We start from the raw sequence: 25,154 nt of genomic DNA on the forward strand, positions 1-25,154 counted from the left end.
TAGGTAAGTAGAGGTAGGTAGGTAGGTACCTGTAGAGGTGGGTACCTAGACAGTGGTGCTTTGGTGCATAATCTCGCCGCCGTGCAGCACTGGTAAGTTGTACCTGTATGGCCGCCTCCCTTGGGGAACTGCCGCCTCCGCCTTCGTCCCAGGTCGAATTGGTGACGGCATCGGCTAGACCCCTTCCGGAAATGGCTCAGCACGTGAGCGCAGCTCGGCAGATCCAGTCAGCAGGCTACTCTCTAGACGACGGGCCTGGGCACCAGGGGGGGGGGGAGCGCCACGTTTTCTTGCCGGGCTCTTCAGCCACAGCCGGGCTGGGCTCCGATCGCAGCCACAGGCCCACGCCTCGTATCGATAACCAGAAAAAAGTTGGGGAGTTCTCTCGGAAACCTTTCTCTCCGTATTGCCAATATGCGGCCACCTGTGGTGGTCTTAGCTTCGGGAGAGCCTGTAGCTTGCTTCTCGTCAATCCCAACAGCTCATCATAACAAGGTCCGCGAAGAAGTCGACGATAGAAGCCCACATTCTATAGCCCGAAACCCCCGCCAGCGGGACCGTCACGCAACCTCGTCCTTCGTCGCGAACACCTCTCGGAGACGGGGCATTTCGGGGCTGGCTATCCGGCCGGTAGAGAACGCGACGAGAGGCAAGGGTATGGAGGAGAGCACGCCGAAGCGCCGCAAGCTGGATCACCGCGTAAGCGGTGTGCCTACCTTCGACTCCTCAAATTCTGCCGCCTCGGCGATGGGCGCTTCCGGCGCAAGCGCCTTCGTCCTGGAAGCAGAGGAACTGCTGAGAGGCCTAAGGTTCGATTATAGCAAAGCTTCTCCGCTAGTCGACGACACCCTACGACGATACAAAGACATTGTCGAGGACCTCGAACCCCACGAAGCCCTCCCCGTAAGTCCGATTCTATCTATACCCGAAAGCTCTCACCAGCCTAGTCTCTAACATGGCTCCCTACTCCAGATTGGCGACGCGTCGTCGCATTTGGAGAAGTCCGCTCGAGTCACGATCCCCTACCCCGACCCCAAGCCCGCCCCGGATTCGCCTTACAAGGTCGCATTGGCGAAGCCGGCCCAGGTCAACGTGGTGGGAAGCTGGATTCTGAAGACCAATATCAAGTCGCAACCTGATGTGGCTGCCGACATGATCGTGGTTATGCCGTCGTCCATCCTGCAGGAGAAAGACTACCTTAACTTGAGATATTTTTACAAGAGGGCTTATTACCTAGCCTGTGTGGCTGCCCGTTTTCGCAGGGTGCTAGGCGACACGATTGACCTCACCTTCGAGCATCTACACGGGAACCTGCTACTACCGATACTGGTTTGCCGGCCCAAGGACGACCCGAGCGCGGGCAATGGCGACAGCGATGCGGACGCCCGGACGAAATCAGCGGTGGCGGTCCGCATAGTCCCCTGCGCTCCGGACGGATACTTCCCAACGCCAAAGCTTACGGCCGCCAGCAACGCTGTTCGACTAGACAAGACTGAGGAGATGCAGGGAAGCACCAGAGAACCTACCCCTTTCTACAATACCACGCTGAAAGCCGAGGGCCAATTCCCTTCTTACTTACGACTCCTCCACCGTGCCGGAAACTCCTGCCCCGCCTTTCGGGATGCTTGCGTGCTGGGTCGCGTCTGGCTGCAACAGCGAGCGTTCAGCAGCCGTATCCACGGCGGCGGGTTTGGCCACTTTGAATGGGCGGCCCTGATGGCCCTCCTCCTGCAAGGCGGTGGTCGGAGGGGGGAGCCAGTGCTCTCACCGTCGCTACACAGCACTCAGTTGTTCAAGGCCACCCTACAATTCCTCGCCACGGCGAATTTACAGAAGAAATCGCTGGTCATCGGCGACGACCCCCCCAGTATGGACTCTCTCCGTCAGAGCATGCCGGTTCTGCACGACGCTGCTCGGGGAATCAATCTTTTGTATAAAATGACACCATGGTCTATCACGTTGCTCACGGAGCAGGCCAAATGGTCGCTTGCTGCGATAAATGACAGCCCCCTCGATCAATTCGACCCCCTATTCATCATAAAGGCGGACCAACCCCTGCAGATGTTCGACTTGCTGCTTGATATCAATATACCCACCTCGGGGTCAGGGCTTCAACCCGCAGATCGCAAGGGCTTCGTTTCCAACTTTGCTGACAGAGTGTACCACACTCTGAAAAAGGCGCTCGGCGAGCGAGCGCGGCTACTCCACATCGACGCGCCGGGAACGGCGTCGTGGCCGATCTCGACGGCATCGCCGGAACCCAAGGGAAATGTCCTCCGCATCGGGGTTATCGTGGACCCCCTTAAGGCGTCGCAACGCCGTGATTATGGTCCTACCCACGAAGAGAAAAAAGATGCAGCTATGTTCCGCCAATTTTGGGGTGCTAAGGCGGAACTTTGGCAATTCCCTGATGGAAGCATCGTCGAGAGCCTCGATTGGACGGATCATTCTCATCTGGGATTTCCCGGCATCTGCGAGGCTATAGTGCGGTACATACTAAAACTGCGATTCGGCTTCGAGGATGGCGATGTCGAGTTCCACGGGCACGAGATGTTCAAGATGATGCCGATAACGCCCGCGGTCAAGGCGACCTTCGATGCGGCAAGGCAGGCCTTCACGACTTTCGAGCGAGACGTGCGCAATTTAGAGAATTTGCCCTTACACGTGAAACAGATCTCCCCCATCGGTTCAGATCTGCGGCACGCGTCGCTGCAAACGCCGGAGTTTAGCTTCAAAAGGCCGCTTGCACATCCCATAGAAATCGTGCTCTCCTTCGAGGTCTCCGGGAAGTGGCCCGAGAACCTGGCTGCTATCCAGCGGGCTAAGGTCGCGTTCCTGTTGAGGATCGGCAAGTCGTTGGAGAAGGCCAAAGAAGATATAAAAACACACATCGGGTTGGAGAGCGCGAGTCGCGACAACGAGAACCTAGCATTCCTAGATGTGGCGTACGACAGCGGTGCGGTATTCAGGCTGCGGGTTAATAGCGATCTGGAAGAAGCCCTTCTCGATAGGCAGACCAAGGACCAGACGGCTGAGCGCTACGTTCGCACGGAGGCCGCCGACCTTCTCGCCGCGTACAGGAGGATGTACACGAATCTGCCTCTCCACAACCAGACTATCTCCACATTCTGCACCAGGTTTCCCGCGCTGTCGGCTTCTATACGTCTCACGAAACGTTGGTTCAACGCGCACAAGCTGTCATGTCACTTCAGTGAGGAGCTCATCGAGCTGTTCGTCCTGCAAGCCTTCCTCAAGCCGTACCCCTGGCAAATCCCTTGTAGCGGGACGACTGGGTTCCTGCGGACGCTCTCGCTGCTGTCGAGGTGGGACTGGCGCGACGAGCCTCTCGTCGTCGACTCGGCGGACTCCCTGTCCACCTCGCAGCGACTTGAGATCAGCGCGCGGCTCAAGGCGTGGCGAAAGATCGACCCCAACATGAACCGCACGGTGCTGTTCGTGGCGACGTCGCAGGACGTCAGCGGTGTCGCGTATACGTCGCACGGCCCGCCGACGGTCGCCGCGACGCGGATGACAGCGCTGGCGAGGTCGGCGTGCAAGGCGGTGCGGGAGCAGGGGCTCGGCCTCAGGATTCAGTCCGTCTTCCAGGCGTCGCTGCGCGACTACGACGTCCTGCTCCACCTGTCACCGACGGTGCTCCGGAAACTCGCCGAAAACAGCGGAGGAGGCGACGACGACGACGGCGACGACGACGGGCACACGCGGTTCAAGAACCTCGAGGGGCGCGGGGCGGGGACGAAAGGGGGCGCCGCAGCGCTACCCCCGGCACCACCGGAACACCCGACCTCAACGCTGCTGCGGCGCCTACGGGAGGCGTACGCAAGCCCGCTGCTCTTCTTCCACGGGGGCGCGGGCGACGGGGTGATCGGGGCGCTGTGGAACCCGCACGTGACGCACAACCGGAGCTTCACAGCGCACATGCCGTGCTCGCTAAAGTCGGTCAAAGGCGGCGACGGCGACGGCAAAGATGGCGACGCCGAGCAGTCTTTCGAGGTGAACCGGCGCGCGATACTAGCGGAAATCGCGAGGATTGGCGGAGACGTGATCGAGAAGATCGAGATGAGGTGAGCTGAGACGGGATGAGATCTGATAGGATGACGCTAGAAGGGAGAGTTGTAGGATTTGGGCATATATATATATATATAGAGAGAGAGAGAGAGAGAGAGAGAGACAGACGGGTAGATTGGTGAAGACCACGACGACAAAGAACCCGATAGGCGGCGAAGCTAGCAGCCGGTAGGCAGCATCGTGCGGGAATACACATGCGCATGCTCTCCCTCCTCATCTGCCTCCCCTCCTAACCTCCTCCTCCCAAAACGTCATTCTACTACGCCTTCACCCCCCCGTGTCTATCTCTGCTCCCCTTACGTCCGGACCTGCGAGCGCACCAGTCAGGTCGGCCGGGGCCATCGTCTTCGCATATGCGTAGGTATGTATGTATAACTGCACGCATATAGACGCCCGCGCCTATATGCGGTATGTATGTGCATGCCAGGCGAAGGTGTGCAAGTTGGTCACGGCGGGCCTCCCCCCCCCTCCGCGGGCGCCACGCTCGAGCCCAAGCCGCCGCCGCACGCACGCGGGAGCGGCTGCGGGGCCCGGAAAGCGGGAACCGCCGGCGCCGCTGCCCTCCTCCCTCGCTCGCGCGCAGGCGAGAGACGCATGGATGCAGGGGGTGCGGGGCGTGGACCCCTCGTCGACTGCCATAGGCTGCCGTCGAGGGGGGAACGGGGGAGAGGGGCGAGAGAGAGAGAGAGAGAGAAGAGAGAGAGAGAGATGAGGGAATGAGGATGGCGGAGAGGGATGGAGACCGGGGTCCGGGAGGCAGGGAGTGTCGTGTCAATATTGACCGGTCCACAATCGGGCCCTATTATCCTTTGACGTGGCCTAGCTGGAAGGGGGCTTTTTTTCTCCCATACATACATACAGGCAGGGTTGAAAAAAAAGGTTCGGTTTTTAAGTTGAGTTTTTAATTGTTGAAGTTAAGTTCAAGTCAAGTTTCCTTGAAACTTGACTAAACCCTTTTTTTGCAACCCTGCATACGTACTTATATATGTGTGTGTGCGCGCTTACAACATGACGGAGTCCGGTTCAATGACGGATCTGCTTCGAAGATGTCAAGTTGTGTAAACGGAGTTGAGATTGTTTCCTTGCTCTGATTATGATTATAATTACTGTTCAGACGTTCATTCGTATGCTGCAACCTGGCTTGGATCGCTAACCTTTCCTTCCTTCCTTCTCTTTCTGATGCTCCGATTCAATGTCGAATGCAGTTATCCAGCGCCACGCTGCACGTCGAGGTCGAATGAACGCCGTTCCCCAGACCAAGCACAGGATGAACCAAACCTGCCCTCGACGCGGAACTCCTCGAAAACCACTGCCTGCCATCAGTCGTCGGGGAACATCTCCCTAAGATTGCTCACGAAAACGCCGCGCTTGCTGTCCCAGCGTTTGAAGAACTTGCCCGCCATCGGCATCAGGTCCTTAATCTCGGGAGGGAGCACCTCGGGACCTCCGCGGAGGTCCACGACCTCGATGTTGTCCTCGCCGATTATGTGGTGATCCGAGCCGTCGGTGCCGACCCTAATAGTCACCACTGTCAGAATAAGGGAAAAAAGAGAAACGGAGACGTTGCCTATTGTCGCGCGACAGGGCACCGCGATGGGGGGCGAAGCAAGCTTACATGCAGCGGTAGTACGGTTGGCTGTAACCCGCCCACATTTGCCGGGCCGGGATCAAGTGGTGCTCTTCCCAACCACTGTTGTCGACAGTCCACCCTAGGATAATCCCGTGATACTCGTAACGCCGATGTCTAAAGACCTGGCCGACGCGGTGCTTGACTTTGATGCCATCGGGGATATCGCAACGCCGCCGGGGTGGCTTCACCGACGCGTCTGCGCGCCTGATCTCCCGGATCTGTTCTCGGACCCTCTTCGAAGGAAGCTCCCACGTGTTCTGGCGACGTGCTGGCGCGGCGAACGTATCGTACATCGGACACACGTACTTCTCGATAAGCCAAGAGTCTTCGGGGAAGTACTCATAGAAGTATGTGAGCAAGTCGCGAACGTCGTGCTGCCAGTCCCAGCGAATCTCGTCGTTCTCGGGGAGCACGGGGACCATCATGATGCTCGCCCAGATCATGCTGTACAAGGCCGGCTGCAGGTTCCGCACCCAGTCCCCCCGGTTGAGCTCGATCATGGGGATCAGCTGAGAGAGGGGGCGCTCGTTGGTTCGGAAGCTGGTGAAGGACGCTCGTATGTTCTGCGCCGTGCGCATGACGATGAGATCGGCGGCGGTGGGGTTCAGCAGGTTCTCGTGACTGGCGTGGACGCCCAATCGAGACAGGAAGCTGTAGATGTAATCCAGCGGGACCTCGTCATCGGACCCGTAGGGATCGAGGAACATGTTCTCCTGGTGGCGCGACTGGTCTTCGGGGAGAGGGTAGCCATCTAAGGATACGCCCGGCGGCGACAGAACCGTGGCGTGGACATGTGTGGGTAGGGCACAGGGATAGGCCTCCATGCCGAGCCGCGACGCTATGGCCGAGTAGATGGCAGCGGAAATGATGGGGAGGGACGGGTGGTGCTCGTCTCGGAGGGCCCTACCGATCAAGCAGTTGCGCAGATAACGATAAGTCTGCTCGGTCGGGTCGTTCAGACCGGTCATGTTGTTCGAGTGAAGCCAGCGGGCCAAAGCGATGGCCCTCTGTCGGGTGGTCATCAAATCGTAGCGCTCATTGGCGCTGCGAAACCGCGCTGCGATATCGTCCAACAGGTCAGATATCTGCCAGGGGAAGATCAGCAAGAGAGGTCGGCCACGCGCGGTTACAAGGGGAGGCGCAAGGAGGAAGAGGGGGGCGCGTTGGCGCAACAGACCTCGTCCAAGTCGCCCTCGTTGTCATGGAGCATAAACATATCAAAGGCGCCAAGAGCGCGCTCGAGACGCATCCCACAGTTCAGCCTCTCGCTGTTAGGCGTGTCTTCGTCGATGTGGCGCGCGGCATATTTCTGGTACTTGGCCCATTCTTGGATGGCGAGGCTTCGGTGTATGCTGTCGAGGACGGAAGAGGAGTAGTACCTTCGGGCCAGGACGTCGTCGGCGGAATCGGGAACACGGCACTGGCTGAGGAGGTAGTCCTTCGCGTCGTAGCCGTACTGGCAGATCTGCTCGATCTTCTCCAGACGGGAGACGTGGGAGGCGACGATGCCGTCGACCAACTTGGCGATGCAGGCGTTGCGGCCCAGCCGCCGGATGAAGAGCCGCTTCCAATCGGTGGCACGGAGGCTGCCCTGCAGGCTCTGCTTGAAGTGATGGGCCGACTCCCAGTACTTGAAAGTGTCGCGACAATAGCACCTCCACAGAAGGGGCTCCTGCGCGACGCGGTGGAAGCGCTTGGACAGGAGAGAGACGCTGGCGAGGGTCTCCTCGGGCGAGACGTAGAGCAAGACATGCTGGACGAGCTCGTCGGGCAAGGAAGCGAAGGAGGCCATAGTCGCCGTCGTCGTCCCGTGGATTCTCTGGCTCCGGGTATCCTACACGGCGTATATCGATGACTAACTAGCAGTTTGGTGATGCGCCGAGGAAAAGGGGGAGAAGAGAAGGGGAAGAAAAAGAGAAGAATGCGAAGAAGGATGGATCGATGCGATGCAAGTCATGCTATCGGCTGAGGGGGGGAGGGGGGCAGAAGAGGAGGAGGGGGGGGGTGAAGTAACATAGGATGGCTTGGGAATGGCCCAGTCCCTCTCGGAGGTAGGAGGAAAATGGAGGGCAAATGGGAACAAATGGGAATGTGACGACGAGGTCTCGTGTGGCTCGGGGTTGGCTGGGTCGGAGATTCGCGAGAGGGGGCTTTACCTACCCAGGTACCTAGGTTATCTTTATGTACATACGCGGTGGCAGGGAAGTGCCCGCTTAGGTGCATCTGCAGTAAGAACAGACAGGAACTTGGGAGACCACTCAGACGGGGGGCAATGCCAATTCCCGGAGCTCTGATACGCCAGCACCGGATGCTGGTATATGAATACTACCTACCTACGTATATTCATGTGCATTCGAGAACCCGAGGCCGATGTATATACCTCCTATAGTACTTGTAGGGAGGTACATATGCCCAGCACGCATAAGAGGTATAACTAGGAGGTACCTTAGGTATCTACCTACCTAGGTAGGTAGGTACCGATGTGTGTGCAACAAGCGGGGTTCCATCCCGCGCAGAGATCGAGTCAGGCTACTGCACAGCACACAGAGATAACGCCATACCTGTAACCACCTTACCTACTGGGTAAGGTTAGGTACCTTTACCTTCTCCGCCGAGCCCAACGCCTGCCCTGCCTCAGGTACAAGTACCTAAGGTACCCAGGTACGCGATAAGGTGCTGCCAGTTGTGCCGCCAGCTGGCGAGCTAGCGACACAAACTAGCACCTAAGTACCTAGGTACCTAAGACAACCTCAGCCAAACACCGTATTATGTAATGTGGGGTGCCTGGGCAGGTACGGATGTACATAGGTATGAGTACGCCCGCAATGCATTTTGCTATGCTGCTCGCCAAAGTAAACAACGGCCAAAACGCGTCGTCCCTCACTCGCCATCTCTTCGCTCTCGCGCCCGCGCCAACCCACCCAGAACCCCAATTCTCCCCATGCCTCTGCTGCAGTAATCCAAGGGCGATAGCAGCAGAGCAGAGCTGCCGAGAGAAGCGTCTGAGACTCCCGAGAAAGAAGGCGAGAGCGAGCCAGCTAAGTTGCTTCCTGCACCTAAGCACCGAAAATAGCCCTACCTGTTCAGCCATATCCCAACCCTCCGGCATTGATGACCGGCCAAGAAGACCTTCGACCGCATTTCTTTAGCAAGACGCAAGAAGGCAGTTTACCTATCCCCGCGCATGGTTAATCCAATCTGTATACGCCGCCGCGTCGCGATAGCCATTCCCACCTGCCCGGCGCCGTCCGCCTAACCTCACCGCGTCCGACCGCCACGATGGACACCCCTCGAACGAACCTGGGTGATGCCACCTACCTGAGTCGAGCACCTCCCGACTTCGATATGACCCAAGAGTCCTCCTTCCAGTCTCCCACCAAAGACAACAACCTCCTCCACCAGATGCGCAACGGCCGCGGCGTCAGCCTGAGAACGCCGCGCGGGAGCAGCCGCGCGCCCCTCGGCGACAAGAGGAATCTCCCGGCCGGCATCGGCGGCGCCGAATTTACCCCTCTGCTCAAATCGGCAACGCGGAACAGCGCGCGTCGCTTCGGCAAGGAGAACACCAACGGCATGTCTACTCCTACGCTAGGCAGGATCGACGAGGATATGAACATGACCAACGTCCCCGTCGAATCCTCCCTCTACGGTCCCTCGCGAGGCGAGTCCTACGTCGAGGCCACGCCTCTACCCCACGTCGACAGCAGCAGCGCCGCCTCCACGCCGTTAGCCGTGCTGCCGCGACGCGGCGGTGATAAGGGCCCGCTGCAGGACGGGAATCAATTATCGCTTCGAGAGCAGGAAAACGTCATCGATAGGATCGAGAAGGAAAATTTTGGTCTCAAGCTCAAGATTCACTTCCTCGAGGAGGCGTTGCGGAAGACCGGGCCCGGCTTTAGCGAAGCTGCCCTCAAGGAAAACACGGAGCTGAAGGTCGACAAGGTCACCATGCAGAGGGAGCTCCACAAGTACAAGAAACACCTGGCCACGGCCGAGAAAGACCTGGAAGCCTATCAGCAGCAAATCCTGGAGGTTCAAGAGAAGGCCAAGAAGAAGTATGCCGACGAGAGCCAGAAGGCCGAGATCGAGACCCTGCGGCGCGGCTTGGAGGACAAGGACGCCGAGATCGAGGAGCTGCAGCGCCAATTGCAGAGGGGGGGCAGGGACCAGGGCAAGGTCGACCAACTGCAAGACGAGATCGGCGACCTCGAGGCGGATATACGCCAGAAGGACCGAGAAATCAACGAGCGCGAAGAGGAGGTCGAAGACTTGAAAACGAAACTGGAGGAGGCAGAGAAGAAGTGGAAGTCGGCCCAAAGCAAGATAACCGAGCTAGAGGAGCACGCACAACCCGCCGAGGATGACGGGAAGCTAGACGAGCTGCAGGAAAAGATCCGCGACCTGGAGGCGGACCTGCGCGAAAAGGACATGGAGCTCAACGACCGCGACGAGGAGCTCGACGACCTAGAAGCCAAGCTCGCGCAGGCCGAAGATAAATGGAACTCCGCCCAGCAGAGGGCTGCCGAGCTCGAAGGAAACGCCCGATCGAGCGAGGAGCTTGACGAGGCCAAGGGCACAATCGGAAATCTGGAATCCGACATCCGCCGACTGGAACAGCAAATTGACAGCATGAGAGAGCAAGTCCAAACCGCCATCTCGGAGAAAGACCGGGCAGAAGCAGACCTCGAGGAACTCCAGGACGAGATGTCCAACAAGAGTCTCGTCACTAAGGGTCTCTCCCGCCAAGTCGAAGAAAAGGTCAGCCGCCTACAAGTCGAAGTCGGCCAGTGGCAAGATAAATACGGAGCCCTGGAGCGGGACGCGGCCGAGAAGGACAGATTCACGGCGGAGTTGAGGACCAGAGCCGAACAGCTCCTGCAGCAGCGCGATTCCTGGGACCGCGAGCGGAGTCAGCTTGCGTCCAGGCTCGAGGTTGCGGAGAGAGATTTGTCGACTCGTACCGACGAGAAGAATCTCCTGCAGCTCCGCCACGATGCCCTGGGAGATGAGTCGGCGTCTCTGCAGCGCGACGTCGCGCGACTCCAAAAGCAAGTCGACGAGCTAGAGCTGGCCCTAGATCAGGAGAAGGCCCACAGCTTGCAGATCGAACGCGATTTGACCCGTCAGTACCAGTCGGAGGTCGAGCGCCTAAACGACGATGTCGCCGACCTTCAAGATGAGCTCCAGCGAGTTCGGCAGGAAGCGTCAGGGGGCCAGTCTGCGTCGGCCTCTCTGGAGCGAGAAGTAGCCCGGCTGCAAAAACGCGTAGGCGAACTGGAGACGAGTCTAAGCCAGGAGAAGGCCCGCTCATTGCAGAACCTGTACGAAGCCAACGCCAAGCATAAATTGGAGGCCGATCGACTCAACGAGGACATCGCCGACCTCCAGGGCGAGGTCGAGCGGGTCCGGAAAGAAGCATCCGGAGGTCAATCTGCGTCCACCTCGCTAGAGCGAGAGGTTGATCGCTTGCAGAAGAAGATCAAGGAACTCGAGACGAACTTGGAGCACGAAAGAGCAAGCGCTCGGGTGCGCCAGGACGCTTCTGGAGACGCTTCCGCCTCGCTTCAGCGAGAGATAACCCGGTTACGAAATCAAGTGGGCGATTTAGAACTCAGCCTCGATCAGGCAAGGAGCCACAGCCGACAGATCGAGCGGGACGTTCGCAGCCAACTCAAGTCGGAGATTGACCGTCTGAACGACGACATCTCGAATCTGCACGCCAGCATTCGGGAGAAGGACAATCTCTACAATAGCGACAGCGAAAAATGGGCGGCCGAGAAGCGCGACCTGGAATCGCAGCGCGACCGCCTCGAGGAGCGAGCTAACGGTCTCGAGAGGACCATCGACCGGCTACGTGACGCGGAGGGGACGCTATCTAGCAAGGAGATGAAGCTGCAAGACGCCCTGAACAGCGAGGCGCAGCGCCACAAGAACGAGGAGGCCGCGCTCAGCCGCCAGATAGACGACCTACGAAAAGACCTAGAGACACGACAATCTTCACTCACGGTCCTGCGCAACGAGGTGTCTACCATCCGCGAAGACCTCCGACAGAGCCAGCTCGACTACCAGGCGCAGTCCGAGAAGGTCGAGGCTCTCGAGGACGAGGTCGAGGTCCTCCAGGCGACGCTCGACGAGGAGTCGGAAGACGCGGCGCAGAAGCTCGACGAGGCCGACCGGATGTGCGAGGACCTCAGGCGGCAGCTCGAGCTAGCGAGGCGCAGCCAGACGCAACGGGCAGACGACCTCGGGGGACAGCTCGAGGAGGCGAACCAGGTGTCGGAGGAGCTGCGACGCCAGCTCGACGAGACGAACGGGAAGCTGCGCGAGGCGGAGCGACAGTGCGAGCGCCTCCGGCAGCAGGCCGAGCGGGCGGCGCGGCACGAGTCGAAGCAGTCGGGCAAGCAGCTCGAGGAGGCGAACCGGACGGCGGAGGCGCTGCGGCGCGACCTCAAGCGGACGACGAAGGAGTCGGAGCGGGCGAACCGGCTGTGCGAGGAGCTGCGGGAGCAGCTGCGGCTCGCGCGGGAGGGGCTCGACCGCGCAGTGCCGGCGCACCGCGAGCTGCGCCAGAAGCTAGAGCGAGCGCGCAGCGAGCGCGCCGCATACCGCGCGTCGGCCGAGAAGCTGCAGGCGGACTGCGAGAGGCTGCAGGAGGGGGCGCAGGAGGCGCTCGCGTGGATCGAGGCGAAGAACGCCGAGTCGACATCGCCGCACGCACGCACGAGAGGAGAGACGGGCGCCGGGCCGATGGCGAGGGCGGCGGCGGCGGCGGCGGCGAGGACGGGCGCGAAGGCGAGCTTCCGGTACGGCGACATCGTCATGGACGTCGTGGACCAGCGCGACCACGAGGCAGTCATCCGCGCGGCAGACACGGCGGAGCGGCGCCACGTCAAGGAGATCCGCGGCATGGCGCTGCAGATGCAGTGGATGCAGGCGCGGTGGGAGCGCGAGGCCAAGCTACGTAACGACGCCGCGTTCGCCAAGAAGTTCGTCGCCCTGCAGCTCGAGGTCGCGGAGGCTTGGTATGTTACCCCCCCCTCAGCCCCCTTTCTTTTCCTCTCTATTGCTTTTGGTTTTATCCCCACCCCCCCCTTCGATATATCGTGTCTATCTACGCGCACTACTACCAGTCCGTATGCTAACCTTCAACCTTCCCCTCTCCAACAGCAACAAGGCGGACCTGCGCATCCTACGGAGCATCCACAAGCAGCTCGGTATCAAGTCGCCAGACGCGCTGCTTGCGTCATCTCGGAAGCGGCTGAATCAGCAGTCATCGTCTTCTTCCTCCCCCCCCCCTTCGGCCGTCGAGGCCGCGAGACGGCAGAGCACCGGGCCCAAAGCGCGGCTGCGCGTGTTCGCGAGCGTGCTCCGGGCCGTGGCGCGGATGCGGATCAGCGCGCGGGAGTGGGCGCAGCAGGAGCGCACGCGGCGCCGGCTCGTGGACGCGTGGGAAGAGAGCCGGCGGAACGGCGCGGCGGTGGTGGATTTGGGGCCGGAGTAAGGGATAAGAGATAGCGGAGACGAAAGCAGGGAGAAAGGGAGGAGGCAGGTACCACGGTTGCTTTTCTCTCTCGCTCTGAGGACGGCCAAGGGCAACTCGGGAAGGGGGGGGAGATAGGAGGAAGAGAAAAATGTTTCCCTTTTTTTTTAACACCTACATGCATTCAGCCAAGGGATGGCGGACCGTTTCGGGCTGGCGTTGGTTATTATAGGATTGTCGGCATGTCTGTAGGGCTACGCCCACGAGCTATGCTCAGCGTGCGCCGGGCTCGGGCCGGACGCGCGCCCCAGGACAGGCAGGGGCACGTAGAAAAGGGTGCAGGCGGTGAATGTGAAGTATGGTAACGGACTTGTGGCCGGCGGTTGATCCTGTAGCTTGCGCTGCTTATTAGTCGCTTTCTGCTTCTCTCTTCGTGTGGCGGGCATGGCAACACGTGAAGGTGATGGGGGCGTGAAGATGGCGCGAGGAACACATCCGTCCACCCACCCACCCACACGTTAGGTACACACAATACATAACATCGGCACAAACGTAAGTTAGCGGTCCCCAGGACAAGCGTCAGATCGACGCCGAGAGAGGAAGTGGGCGAGCGTACCTGTTCAGGGAAAAGTGACAGGTTACGACGTTCCAGCGCGCGTCCATGCCAACTCGCCGTCTTCCCACCCTACCTAAGGCAGGCCAAGACCGCAGATGCCTCCTACGGCCAAGCGTTGCCCGTCGCCCGGTGGGCGCGTCAGCCGGCACGCGCAGACAGGCGCACTCGAGGCGCCGCCGAAGAGCGGTGATGTGTGCGTGCGCAGGTTACACCTATCTGCCCGTGCCGGCGCGCGCTCGCATTTCTTCTCCCTTGCGCTTACGGCGTGGGAGTCGTGCTACCGAATTGCGTGTTAGGGCCACATACCTACCTATACGATATGATATGATATAACCTACGTGCGCACACGCACGCACGCACGCACGCACACATATGTAAGTATATATATATATAAGGTGATGTAGGTATGTGTAGACACGTACTACCCCGATCCGCCTCTCCGCGCCCGAGAAACCACAACACCCACTGGGCCTCCCAGGAGCCAGCCACCCAACCTACCTACCTAGCTAGGGCACGGCGCGGGCCGGCCAGCGAGGAGGGCAGACGGGACGGGAGGCTATACCTACACGGCCCGCCCCAACATGCCATCGTGGCCTCCGCCGAATCTGGAGAGACCTCCTCTGGCTTGGTCGCCGACGGACGGGTAGCCTAGAGTCGCTGGTTCCGGCGGCCCTTCGCGGCCTGCTAACTCGGGGAGGGGCGCGGGCACGCGGGGAGAAGAAAAAAGGGGGTCGAGGGAGGGAGAGAGAGTGTGTGTGTTCCTGAGTGGGCAAACGGTTACGCCCGCCCGCTTCTGAAACCGGGGCAGACTGACAGACTGACAGATGGCTTATGCCACGCGCACACATTGGTGCATACGTCACCCGTAAGCATCGCCATATGATTAAGACCCAGCGGGCTTGCGTATGCGAAGATGACAGCGGGAAAAGAAAAAAGAAAAGAAAAGAAAAAATGGGGAGAGGGGGGAAGGGGGAGTGGGACGAGACTGGCTCCTCGACCATCTCATTCTCATTTTTACATCACGTGGATGGATGAAATTCCTAGCAGACCAACTTACCTCTTCCCGCTCCTATCTTAGCAGGTAGACTACGTCTACAGAACGGACGGACGGGGGAATGAGAGGGGACGGCAGCCTGCAATCGAACTGCTAGACAGGCGGGACGGATAAGACAAGCATCCCAGATGCCTATTCCCGCTACGAGAGTATGGTCTATGGGTGTACTTCCTCGACCTAGGACATGCCGACCAAACGTTCAAGATCGTATGGGGGCATCGCCCGTTCGTATTCCGATCGCTTCATCCTTCGTCATCTACAACTACACATGTACACCTCTTCTCCGACCGTAAAACGATCGCGCTGCTGATACGCTGCCCTACGTATGTCCTCGGGGCAACGGCGTAAACGCGATCAATAAAGAGTGGAACAGACGTAGCTCCATTCTTCGCGAGGTTTTCCAGGTCCCCGATACCCATTATCAAGGTTATGCGTCTTCCCGTTTCTGTTCGTTAACCCCCCCAAACGAAACGAGACCCTCTCTGCTCTCACCGAGAGCCCACAATGCTACACCAGAACCCACAAAGCAGCGTAACGACCAAACTAGCCGCGGCAACAAGTCGAGTGACGGCCCTATCCATATGTAAAACATCTTCCGCCTACGCCGGGGGCCTAACCAAGGGAAAGGGGACGGGTGACACGCCTGCTACATGACGAACAGCAGGTTGGTGTCTAGAGGGTCAGCCGTGGACAGCGGCGGAGCTCCGGGAAGGCAATCCAAACTTACTCAGCGGATGACTACACGACAACTGGGGTTTCTGGGTGTACCGAGTGGCCAGCTCGTCCCGGATGCTGTTGAGCAATTGTACGTAGCTTTGTTGGGGGTTCTTCTTGAGAGCAGTGATGAATGCCCACGACATAGCACCGGTAGCCTGCGAGGCGATTGTAGCGTCGGCCCTGGAACCCAGTTAGCGAATCGACCAACCCTCATCTTAGCGAGCATGTGACGGCGAGGCGATGCTCGGCCGCTCGGCCGATCGAACGTAACCCGTCGCCCTAGATGCAAAGCAACAGCCGCGATAGCTGCGCTTTGATCTAGAGCGTTCGAGGAGGGAAAACCCCTGGAGATCCCGGTTTATATACAAAATCGTCTTCTCTGCGCCCAAATCCCAACCGCGCCGTCCATGCATATGACACAAGCCGCCCACAAAAATACACACCACCAAAGCATACATATTTAGTGTACATATCTGATGTCCCGATAGAAATCCAAGCCATGCTGGTCGTATCATCCGCTAGGTCGGGTGACGGGGGAGAGGGGGGAGAGGGGGGAGAGGAGGGAGGGGGGGGGGGGGGGGGGGTTTCGGTTCAGCATGGGGAGACAACAATAAAAGGGTAAACGAACGAAGTTTGGTCGTCCTTGCTTCCCGAGAGCATGATGACGTCGGCGGCCGACGTCTTGGTGGCCATCGCCCTGTGGTGCGCATCCTCGCCGCTGGTGGCCTTCTTGAAGAAGCCCATGATATTGTTCGCGACACCACCAAGGTCGCCTTGGCTGTAAGAAGAGATAACGCCGAGAAGGCCCTGGCCGGCTTCCTTGGCCAGGTTGGGTTCCTTGAGGATGCCTTGGGTGGAGTAGATGTAGGGAAGATCAAGCGCGGTGCCGGAATGGCAGGAATCGAAAATCGCCGTCAGCCGGACGCCGGCTTGTAGGGGTCGGACCATGATACGGTGCATCTCATCGTCGGTGATGTGGCCGGTTTGGCGGAAATCGACGGGGTATATGACCTCGTCGTAGCCGTCGGGTTCGTCGCCATCCAGGTCCTTAGTTTGACCACCGTGACCTAGGCAAGAGTCAGGAGCCGCCATCTTCACCGCCGCAGCGCACATGTATCACATACCGGAATAGTGGAAGAACAGCGAGTCGTTCGGCCTCGCATCCTTCACGAGCCAATGCATGGCGCGGAGGATGTTCTGCTTCGTAGGTTGACTCATGGGATTCTGTTGGTCGTCGGTGAGAATCACCATATCTTCGCGCTTATAGCCGAAATGTTCGACGAGGTAAGCCGACATATTTCTAACGTCGTTGATGCATCCTCGAAGCTGGCCGCGCTGGCCAAAGTAATTGATGCCGACGAGGAGAGCTTTTCTTCGGCCGGTGCAGTTGCTGTACTGGAAGGCGTATCCTTGTGGAGCGCCGTGGCCGAAGTGTTGCGGCCCGGACGGAGGAGGTGGAGGAGCGCCGAAGTTGCCGTGACCGTACGAGTTCGAGTTCGCCGTCGGTACCCCTGCGTCGATGTTGTTAAGCACGCCGATCCGAACCACACAAGGGCCTTGCTAGATCGGTGTCTTACCAGGTCTGCCGTATTGGTTCGGCGGTGGCGGCTGGCCATAGGCGCCCTGTTGCGGGGGGGGACCCTGACAATCAACGTCAGCACGGAGCTTCAGACACGAGCCGGCACATTAGTAGGGAGAGGCGGTCTTCACCTGGTGGTAGCCGTAGGGTTGGGGCGGAGGCTGGTTATATCCGTACGGAGCCGGAGGTGCTCCCTGCTGAGGGGGGTAACCGTTGTACGCCTGGGGGGGCCTAAAATCGGACGTCAGCAGTCCGACCTCATTAGCGGCCTGGACGGGGACCACATGTAAAGACAGAGCGCGGTGACGACGACGATGGAATGGGCGACCGTACGGCTGGTAGTAATTGCCGGGGTATTGCTGCGGCGGCGGGCCATAGCCTCCCGGATAGCCGTAGCCCGACATATCAACAAGTGGTAGGTTCGCTATATCGCTGGGCAAGGGAAGTCGGTCGGCAGAGGGGGCGCCGGAGAGTCGAATCCAATCAGAGCGTGTATAAGCGAAGGCCGCGGTCGGGGAGTAAAGACGTCGAAGAGGAGGGCGTCTCGAGGGGAATGGCGGGCGTGGTTTGGGCGTCGGAATTGGGAGCAGACAAAACGGTAGGTTCTTATAGGGAAAACGTGGTGGAGAGTCCAACGGAGCTGTGCACGCGATGGGTTTTATCAACTCGCGAATGGGTGTTGCTGTGGTTCAAGCTAAGAGTCGGGCTGTGTTAGGTATGTGCGTGGTGTGTACGAGTGCGAGAGTGTATGTTGTGTGTGGTGTAGGTAAGCGGCAGAGCCCCATGCGGCCACTGCTACCATCAGGTAGGCGGTATAGATGTATACATGTACCGACGAAGGGTATGAGGTCAAATGGATGTGGAGGAGTGAATGTTGCCCGCATGCATGCACAGAGCAGACTGAAGAGAGAGAGAGACAGAGACAGAGACAGAGACAGACAGACAGACAGAGGCGCATATATGGGCTTTTCCGCCAACGACAACAGCGGAACAGGAAACCAATGATACCTTTCTCTCGCTCACCCTCGCCCTCCTCCCCTGCCTACCTCCTAGCCGATCTACCTATACAGACACACGCTCCCTCTCTCTCTTCTCGAAAAGAAAAGAAAAGAAAAATGACAGGAAATGAACGATGCCGCCAAGCACTCCAGGCTAGGGGGAGAAGAGTAACCACACTAACCAGGGTGGAGGGGGGGGTAGGGGAGAGCGAGAAGGGAAAAGAGTAATACCCAGCAGAGCGGTCAAGCGCTGCGGCATTAGGGGACCTGGTCAAGCTCGACAAGCTCGGGCAGGCCAGTCTCTCTCGCCCGTCACAACTCACCTGCAGACAGGGGTCGGTGTGGAAATGCACTACGCCTTCGCCCCAATATCGGAGATGTCACGATGACACCGAACAGCCGGTTGCTGCTATTCTTTTTTTATATTCTTATCTGCCTCTGAGCCTGTGTCGAAGCCCCAACCGCTGCTGCAGGGCATGCAGGGTGAAGGAGAACGAGAGGAGGAGGAGGAGGGGAGGGGGGAGTGTCGAAGAGAAAGAGGACGATAACGGGCGGGGTAATGATGGGCGGACAAAAAAGAGAATCACAGCGAGCCGACAACAAGCTAGGGCCGCCGAGGCGTCGAGGACGCGGTTGAGGAGACAGTTTGCGACGAGCCCACGCTGGCACTGGCGACCTGACCTCGGAGTGGCGTATGCGAGAGGGGATGCGAGGGCCAAAGGGAAAGGAGAAGAAGAAAAGCCATAGACAAGTTGGATGCTGAGCACCGAGCACTGAGATCTGAACAGGGCGAGGTCTGAGGTTGGGTCGAGCAAGAGGAGCATGCGAGTGGCCACGAACAGCAACGGATGGGGGGGGGGAGTGGGATGAATGCGGAGACTGGGATGAGATTCCGGTGTGACGTGTAAGAAGCAACTGAGAGAAGCCCCTCCTCCTCCTAGCACGACTTGCCGACGTACCTCCCACCAGCGTCGACGGCAGGTAGACCACATCCTCTTCGCGCCCTGTGCGTCTCTGCGTCTCCACGCGTTGCGCCCACCCAATAGGTCTATCTTGGGTACGCTGCGGAGGTACATATCTAACCTGTAGGTACCTAAGGTACCTACCGGTGGGCGGTTTCGTGCCTGAAAGGTAGGTAGGTAGGTACCTGAGGGAAAGGTGAAAACAGAGGCTGCGGCGGTGGAGAGAGAGCGCGCGCGGCCAATAAGGAGGATACGGAGGAGGGGAGGTGGTCGCTAAACTTGATTTGCCCACGCACGCGCACTAGCCGCAAGGGGCAACAAGCTATCGTCGTCGGAGCTGGGCCCGGTCACCACGGTGGCAGCCAACCTCGACGTCGCTACGCGGGCCTGCCGCTCTGCTGTGTTTATTTCAAGACACACATCCGGGTCGGGCAGCAGACGGACGGTAGACGAGCAAGCACTACATGTAGGCAAGAAGAGCGAGACTTGAAGTGGAGAGGAGGAGGAGGCTATGTACACACCTACCTACATTGAAGCATCCATGTATGGCGACATCATCGTACCGATACACGCATCCTCTATAGTAGTCCTCCGCATCCGTCTATACCTAGTAGGTACCTACGAGAGTGCACACTATAAGAGCCCTGTTAGGTGCCTTAGGTACCTAGGTAGGTAGGTAGAGGTAGGTAGGTAGGTACCCGGGTTGTCGACGCCGGCGTACTCGTAAGGTGAGGGGAGGTATGTAAGGCAAGGTAAGGAAGGTTGACATACCTACGATACGGCAGGTACCTCAGAAGATAGGCACCTAGAGGTAGGTGCTCATAGAGGTGGGTGCCTGAGGTCCCGGAGGTATCTCCGTCGAGGTGGTGCTGTGATGGACCGGGTAGGTAGGTGTTCTATCCTTTCCCTGACAGCCTTCTGCCGAAGCTCCTCCTGGCCGGGCCAACGCTAAAGCGCCTCCCAGTGGGACTAACCCGGGGCCTAAACCCGATACAAGCATAGCTGCCACCGCCATCGACGGCACCTCGCCTAACATAGGTAAACAACACAGCGGCCAATACGTTAGGTAGGTAGGTACCTAGGTGGACTCAACCCCGGACGCCAGTCAATAGTTGACCTTTTCTCTTGGTCCTTTTGTCTCCGCCCTAGGTCCCTCTCTCTTCCGCATCTAGGTACGTACGCACGTACTCGCGTCCTCCGTTGCCCCTCCAGCTCAGCAGCGGATTCCACTCCCGGCCGATATGATCGACCACTATAGCACTCAGCCGGAGCCAGCTCTTCGTTCCTTGGGACGAGGGGGTCCCTTGACGATATCTCGACATCTTAACGTCCCAAGCGCTCTCCTGTGAGCTCCCAGAGGCCAGAGGCAATTCAGGTAGGCCCGCAACCAGGCGTCTACTCATATTACGTAGCTGACTGGACCCGGACCTTGGCTGGGGCCAAACACCCCCCTCCGCGTCCGTGTCCCACGCTGACAACCTTGGGCATCTCGAGTCTGCACATGTACCTACGCGGGCCAGCAACGGAATTGCTAGGTGAGTTCTCCTTACCCGGATGACGGACGGTATGGGGCGGCACATCGGTCGCTCAGTCTGCGGTTACATACCTCCTGTTGCAGTGCAATTTCTCGACCAGCTTCTCGTCTCGGCGAATGAACTGCGAGGACAGCCTCGTCGCAGCAAACCCCGATCGGCGACCTAACGCCTAACCGCGGATCAAGCGCTCGCTTGCGCGTCGTCTTCGCGAGTCTGGCCCTCTTTTTTTTTTGGCTTGGGGTCGTCGCTCGACCTCTCCGGCGTGTCCGTTTCCCCATACATAGTGCACACCCAACTAGCTCGCATGGCGTGCGGTAGTTTTGCTCTCGTCCGTCCGCCCGCGCCCGCCCGCGTGCGCCACGTAACCTAATGCCGTCCGCTATGTTAGGTACCTCCTATTGTACGTATGCACAGGTAGGAGGTACCTAGGTAGGTACATTCCTACTGGCCGCCCCTCTGCTAGCCGATCCCCCCCCCTCCCTCCCGCTGGGTTGGTAGGTAGGTAGAGGTAGGTACCTAGGTATGTACCGGTGCACACACGCACACACACACGCACACAGAGAGTGTGCTTCCTGGAGGTATGGATATGGATGGCATCCATTTTCGAAAAATAACATACGTCCCATGCAGGTATACCTACCACGACCTGCCTCCGTGCGCTACCTGCGATGCCGACCGCAGCATCAGCTGATTAGATACAACCCATCTGAGCCGCAAGGTGCCGGTGGGGGCAATCTTGCTAACCCCGAGTCGAGGGCATGAGACGAAGGCGTCGCAGGGTGACCCGGAGCGCGTCAAAGGGCTGGGAACAATGGATTATCCGCCCATCCTTGCCGCGCCCGTTTCGGGATACCCGACCAAGCCGCTAGACCTGGTGGCTGACCTGCAGCGATTGACGCGAAGCTGCATCTCCGGGAAATGGCCGCGGACTAGCACTTGCGTCAATACCTTTCCTCGTAGGGTCGGAGTGCAGAAGCGTCGCATGCTGCTGTGCAGATTCTGCAATGTCCATCCGAGAGATCTTACTGCTATACATAGGTGCACCGCTGCTTATCCCGGCTCTGTCTCACCACGCGATGCGTCGGGTTCGCATGGTCGGCAGCCGACAGTCTGTGGCAGTGACACGAATGCCGGTATATGTCTGGGTGGAATATCGGCCCGGAGAAGAGAAGAAGATCACCAGGGAAGTCGAATGCAGCAACTCCATGGGCGTCATCGCCTTTCCCTCGCGGCCCCGTCGTTAGCCGACCGCTACCTGGCAGCTCTCGACGACGGTGTTTCCGCGTGCGGTATACGCGAGTAACCGTGTTCGGCCCAGCCAGACCACAGGAGTTATCTATCCACCAGAAGCCAAGCAAAGCCGCGAATCGTCGCGTATCCGACGCGATTCCACGTATCCGGAGAACTTCGATCCGTCTATCGTCTCCGGTCGGGGAAGACGGGATGGCGAAAATTTCGTCCCGTCTTCCCTACAGGCGCCACCTGCATCGTCCCTAGACACTTCCAGGCGCCTGGGAAGGAGGGCGAGTGGAGGGGCCAATCGAGGTCAAGCCGACGAGCATAGCCGCAACCCGGCACCACCTCGTCTGCACGATTATAAAAAAAAAAAAATTTTTTTTTCTGCAGAACACCGCAGACTATGGGACACACCAGCCCTACCGAGATATCGTACCGCGCTACTCCAGACTTGCATCTGCGAGTCAGTGGCCCGATACATCATGATTCAGATTCAGTTCGATACCCCGTCCCAACGTGGCAGCCCAGCCACCGCCGTGGGCGCGCACACATAGAGCACGTTGGTGCCGCAGGTACCGCTTCCTCTGCTACCTGCCACCTCCCACTACGGTCTCTGCTGCATGTAACTCTCCCCCGGGCTGTGCTCCATCCATATCACGGCATGGCAACGATCGTCCCCCGGCGCCCCAAGACCGACATCAGCTCGCAAGTCTCGGTAGTAGGGGGTCTCGCGCTTTTCCGTTTGCGTATCCCTGCCCGCAGACGCAAATTTGGGCCCTGCACCTATCATGTCGCGCTGCGGTTCAGCTACCCAAACAGGGCTACGAGGCGTCGCAGCTGTGCTAGCCCCATATCTCCATATCTCCATATCACGTTACATCCTCGAGCTCGGTGGTTATACATCGCAAATTGCGAGAGCTCTAGTGTAGATTTGCCATTGCGATTCCCGGTCCTGTCAGGTAGGTAGGCATGTCTAGGCAGGCAAAGGCTCATCCGCCGCAGCGTCCGAATCTCAGTCTCTTCTGTGGGCAGGTAGGCGTAGTCGTCAGCACCGATCGCGGCTGGATTGCAGAGTGACGGTTCCTCCCGCTATCACGACGCCCACCCACCCTGGGACGAATCTCTGCCAAGCACTGCATGTCTTAGACCACCGAGACCATGGATGGGTGTTCCGGTCCGTGCGATACCACGCTGCCAGGAGTCCGTACGTCATCTATGTCTCCGAACGCGTAACTCTGCCAATGAGGGCGGCCGAACGAGAGGCATCCGGGGCAGCATATCGCGGATCCATCTCGTGTAAGGTTCCGAGGTAATTCTGGCTTAGCTGATATCTCAGCAAGGGGTGGGGCGATCCCTTTTATCTCCGACGACGGGCCATGTCCAGAAGGAGGCAGGTGTTTTTTTCTTCTTCCTTTTCCGACTACCTAGGATCGAGACGTTGTCGATAGGCGACAGCTAACCGTGTAATCTACACACCCGCCAACCTACGGAGCATACACCTACGCTCTCCAACACCGTTTCGCCGGCATGGCATTGGGGCGATGGGCATTGCTAGTAGGATGCCTCACAGTACCTTACAAATCACACCTACGCATCCGCGCGTAGCTCTCTACGCGCGCTCACCCAGCGAGCCCAGCTTCCTACCCCCCCAGCACGCCTACACAAAGCCGGCCCGACCAGACTGGCGCGTCGCAAATACGTAATACCACCCCACGGTCTCTAGTCGTGTCGAGCTCAAGGCCCCGGTACTGAACAATCTCGAGGCGCCTTGTTGGGTCACTTTGTCCCATCACACCCTATAGTAACCGAGCTTAGGTGGGAGGACGCCGCAGACAGCGCTCCCGCCTCGCCCCCATATTTGGGTAAGCAAGAAAGGGGTGGGAGGCCCCAAAGTGGCGCGATCGGGGGGGCAGGCTGTAAGGACTGTGAGGACTGTGAGGAGAAGGAGGAAGGGTAATGATAAGTGATCGCCCACGGGCTAGACGAGCGGGCGGATAGGTAGGCAGGCAGGCAGGCAGGCAGGCAGGTAGGTAGGCAGGCAGGCAGGCAGACGGACAGAGAGAGGTAGAGCGTGCGTGAGTATGCCCAGTCCTAGGTATGTACATGGGTCTACGTCGGTATCCTATGCACTACGCATGCTACTGGAAGCATATACGGCACTGACGGGTAGGCCTCTACCACCCCTATATTTAGGGGCTCGTACCACCCACACACGCACACGTCCAGTCGGCGATGCTAGGTGGCTAGACAAGAAGGCAGGCAGGTAGGTAGGATCGACGGGGGGGGAGGGGAATAGCGCGCAGGCATGTAGTAGATGTGGTGAGTGGTGTGGTGTGGCACGTAGGACATTATGCCAATTCGCTCTCACGCGCGCTCTCCCATCGCTTACCACGCACTCCGCCCCCCATCGACCGCCTCCCGCCTCCTCCCGTCCCTTCCCACCCTCTTCCTCTCTCTCTCTTTCTTGCCTTTCCACCCCTTAGTCCCCCGTCCCTCTCTCCTTCTGCCCGTCACAAAAGCAGAAGAAGTCCACCCGTCGCCGCCTTGCCATCTTGTACGTACTCTACATATGTACCCGGAGAGGGGAGGGGAAAGGCCAAGCCCTGGGTTCCTTCGCCTCGACGGGTCTGCGGCGGCAGAACAGGCCTGGCGTAGAAAAAGAGACGCCGGGAGTCGGCCGGGGAGCGAAGGGAGACGCACGTTGGAGGGGGGGAGGCGTAGGTACGTAGGGCACGCCGACAGACTTGCGTTTGCTGGTTAACCACCTAAGGTGAACTTACCTACCTACCTACCTACCCACCCACCCACGATGAGGGCACCCCCGTCGAGAGCCGGCCACCCTCCCGCCCGACACCCTCCCCGTCGAGATAGCCGCGAGCGGATACCACCCGGGCTTGCTTCGAGTTCGTCTTGTCTTCCTCGCCGCCCTTTGGCTGGGCACGTCTTCCCACGCCAGCCCCTACCGCCGCGGGGTGACGAAAAGAGAGGAGGGGGAGGAGGAGGAGGAGGAGGAGGAGGATAGCAGGACGGGCTCCTCCCAGGCGGTGAGATCAATGCCCGAGGGCAGGCTCGAGCGTACGCGTTTATAAAAGAGAGAGAGAGAGAGCAGCGCGGACGTAGTACGCGACTGCGCGACCGCTCGTCCTCGTAGTCGTTTCCGTCCCTGCCCTACCTACCTGTCTGCCTGCCCTGTACCTCGACCGTGGGCCCGGGCCGGGGACGGGAATACGGCGTGTATGCGGCACGCAGGCGCCTGCGCAT

At 59.2% G+C, this 25,154-nt stretch overlaps 5 protein-coding genes across 5 annotated transcripts; 2 read left to right on the top strand and 3 right to left on the bottom strand.

Moving 5' to 3' along the window:
- Window positions 1–657: 657 nt before the first annotated feature.
- On the top strand, window positions 658–4,086 carry GGS23DRAFT_607146 (Nrap protein; the record flags this gene model as incomplete). The annotated part of the gene is made up of 2 exons (XM_051520007.1): window positions 658–903; window positions 973–4,086. The coding sequence occupies 2 exons, from the start codon at window positions 658–660 to the stop codon at window positions 4,084–4,086; spliced, it is 3,360 nt and encodes a 1,119-aa protein (XP_051368615.1).
- A 954-nt stretch (window positions 4,087–5,040) lies between these two features.
- On the bottom strand, window positions 5,041–8,002 carry GGS23DRAFT_582930 (uncharacterized protein). The gene is made up of 3 exons (XM_051517256.1): window positions 6,894–8,002; window positions 5,702–6,801; window positions 5,041–5,601 (listed from the first exon to the last, which is right to left on the bottom strand). The coding sequence occupies exons 1-3, from the start codon at window positions 7,506–7,508 to the stop codon at window positions 5,406–5,408; spliced, it is 1,911 nt and encodes a 636-aa protein (XP_051368616.1). The 5' UTR covers window positions 7,509–8,002; the 3' UTR covers window positions 5,041–5,405.
- Window positions 8,003–12,466: 4,464 nt separating this feature from the next.
- Window positions 12,467–13,747, top strand: GGS23DRAFT_582934 (Pericentrin-AKAP-450 domain of centrosomal targeting protein-domain-containing protein). Its single transcript, XM_051517257.1, has 2 exons — window positions 12,467–12,738; window positions 12,884–13,747. The coding sequence occupies exons 1-2, from the start codon at window positions 12,536–12,538 to the stop codon at window positions 13,215–13,217; spliced, it is 537 nt and encodes a 178-aa protein (XP_051368617.1). The 5' UTR covers window positions 12,467–12,535; the 3' UTR covers window positions 13,218–13,747.
- A 476-nt stretch (window positions 13,748–14,223) lies between these two features.
- On the bottom strand, window positions 14,224–14,960 carry GGS23DRAFT_253696 (uncharacterized protein). The gene has a single exon (XM_051512282.1). The coding sequence runs from the start codon at window positions 14,811–14,813 to the stop codon at window positions 14,319–14,321; it is 495 nt and encodes a 164-aa protein (XP_051368618.1). The 5' UTR covers window positions 14,814–14,960; the 3' UTR covers window positions 14,224–14,318.
- A 438-nt stretch (window positions 14,961–15,398) lies between these two features.
- Window positions 15,399–17,566, bottom strand: GGS23DRAFT_614362 (caspase domain-containing protein; the record flags this gene model as incomplete). The annotated part of the gene is made up of 7 exons (XM_051520642.1): window positions 15,399–15,538; window positions 15,594–15,763; window positions 16,212–16,650; window positions 16,708–17,094; window positions 17,161–17,224; window positions 17,294–17,393; window positions 17,496–17,566. 7 exons carry the CDS (start codon window positions 17,564–17,566, stop codon window positions 15,513–15,515), a joined length of 1,257 nt encoding a protein of 418 aa, XP_051368619.1. The 3' UTR covers window positions 15,399–15,512.
- Window positions 17,567–25,154: the final 7,588 nt, after the last annotated feature.

This window comes from Durotheca rogersii (genome assembly GCF_024521655.1).
Source record: "Durotheca rogersii strain YMJ 92031201 chromosome Unknown GGS23scaffold_27, whole genome shotgun sequence".
NCBI classification, from domain to species: Eukaryota; Fungi; Ascomycota; class Sordariomycetes; order Xylariales; family Xylariaceae; genus Durotheca; species Durotheca rogersii.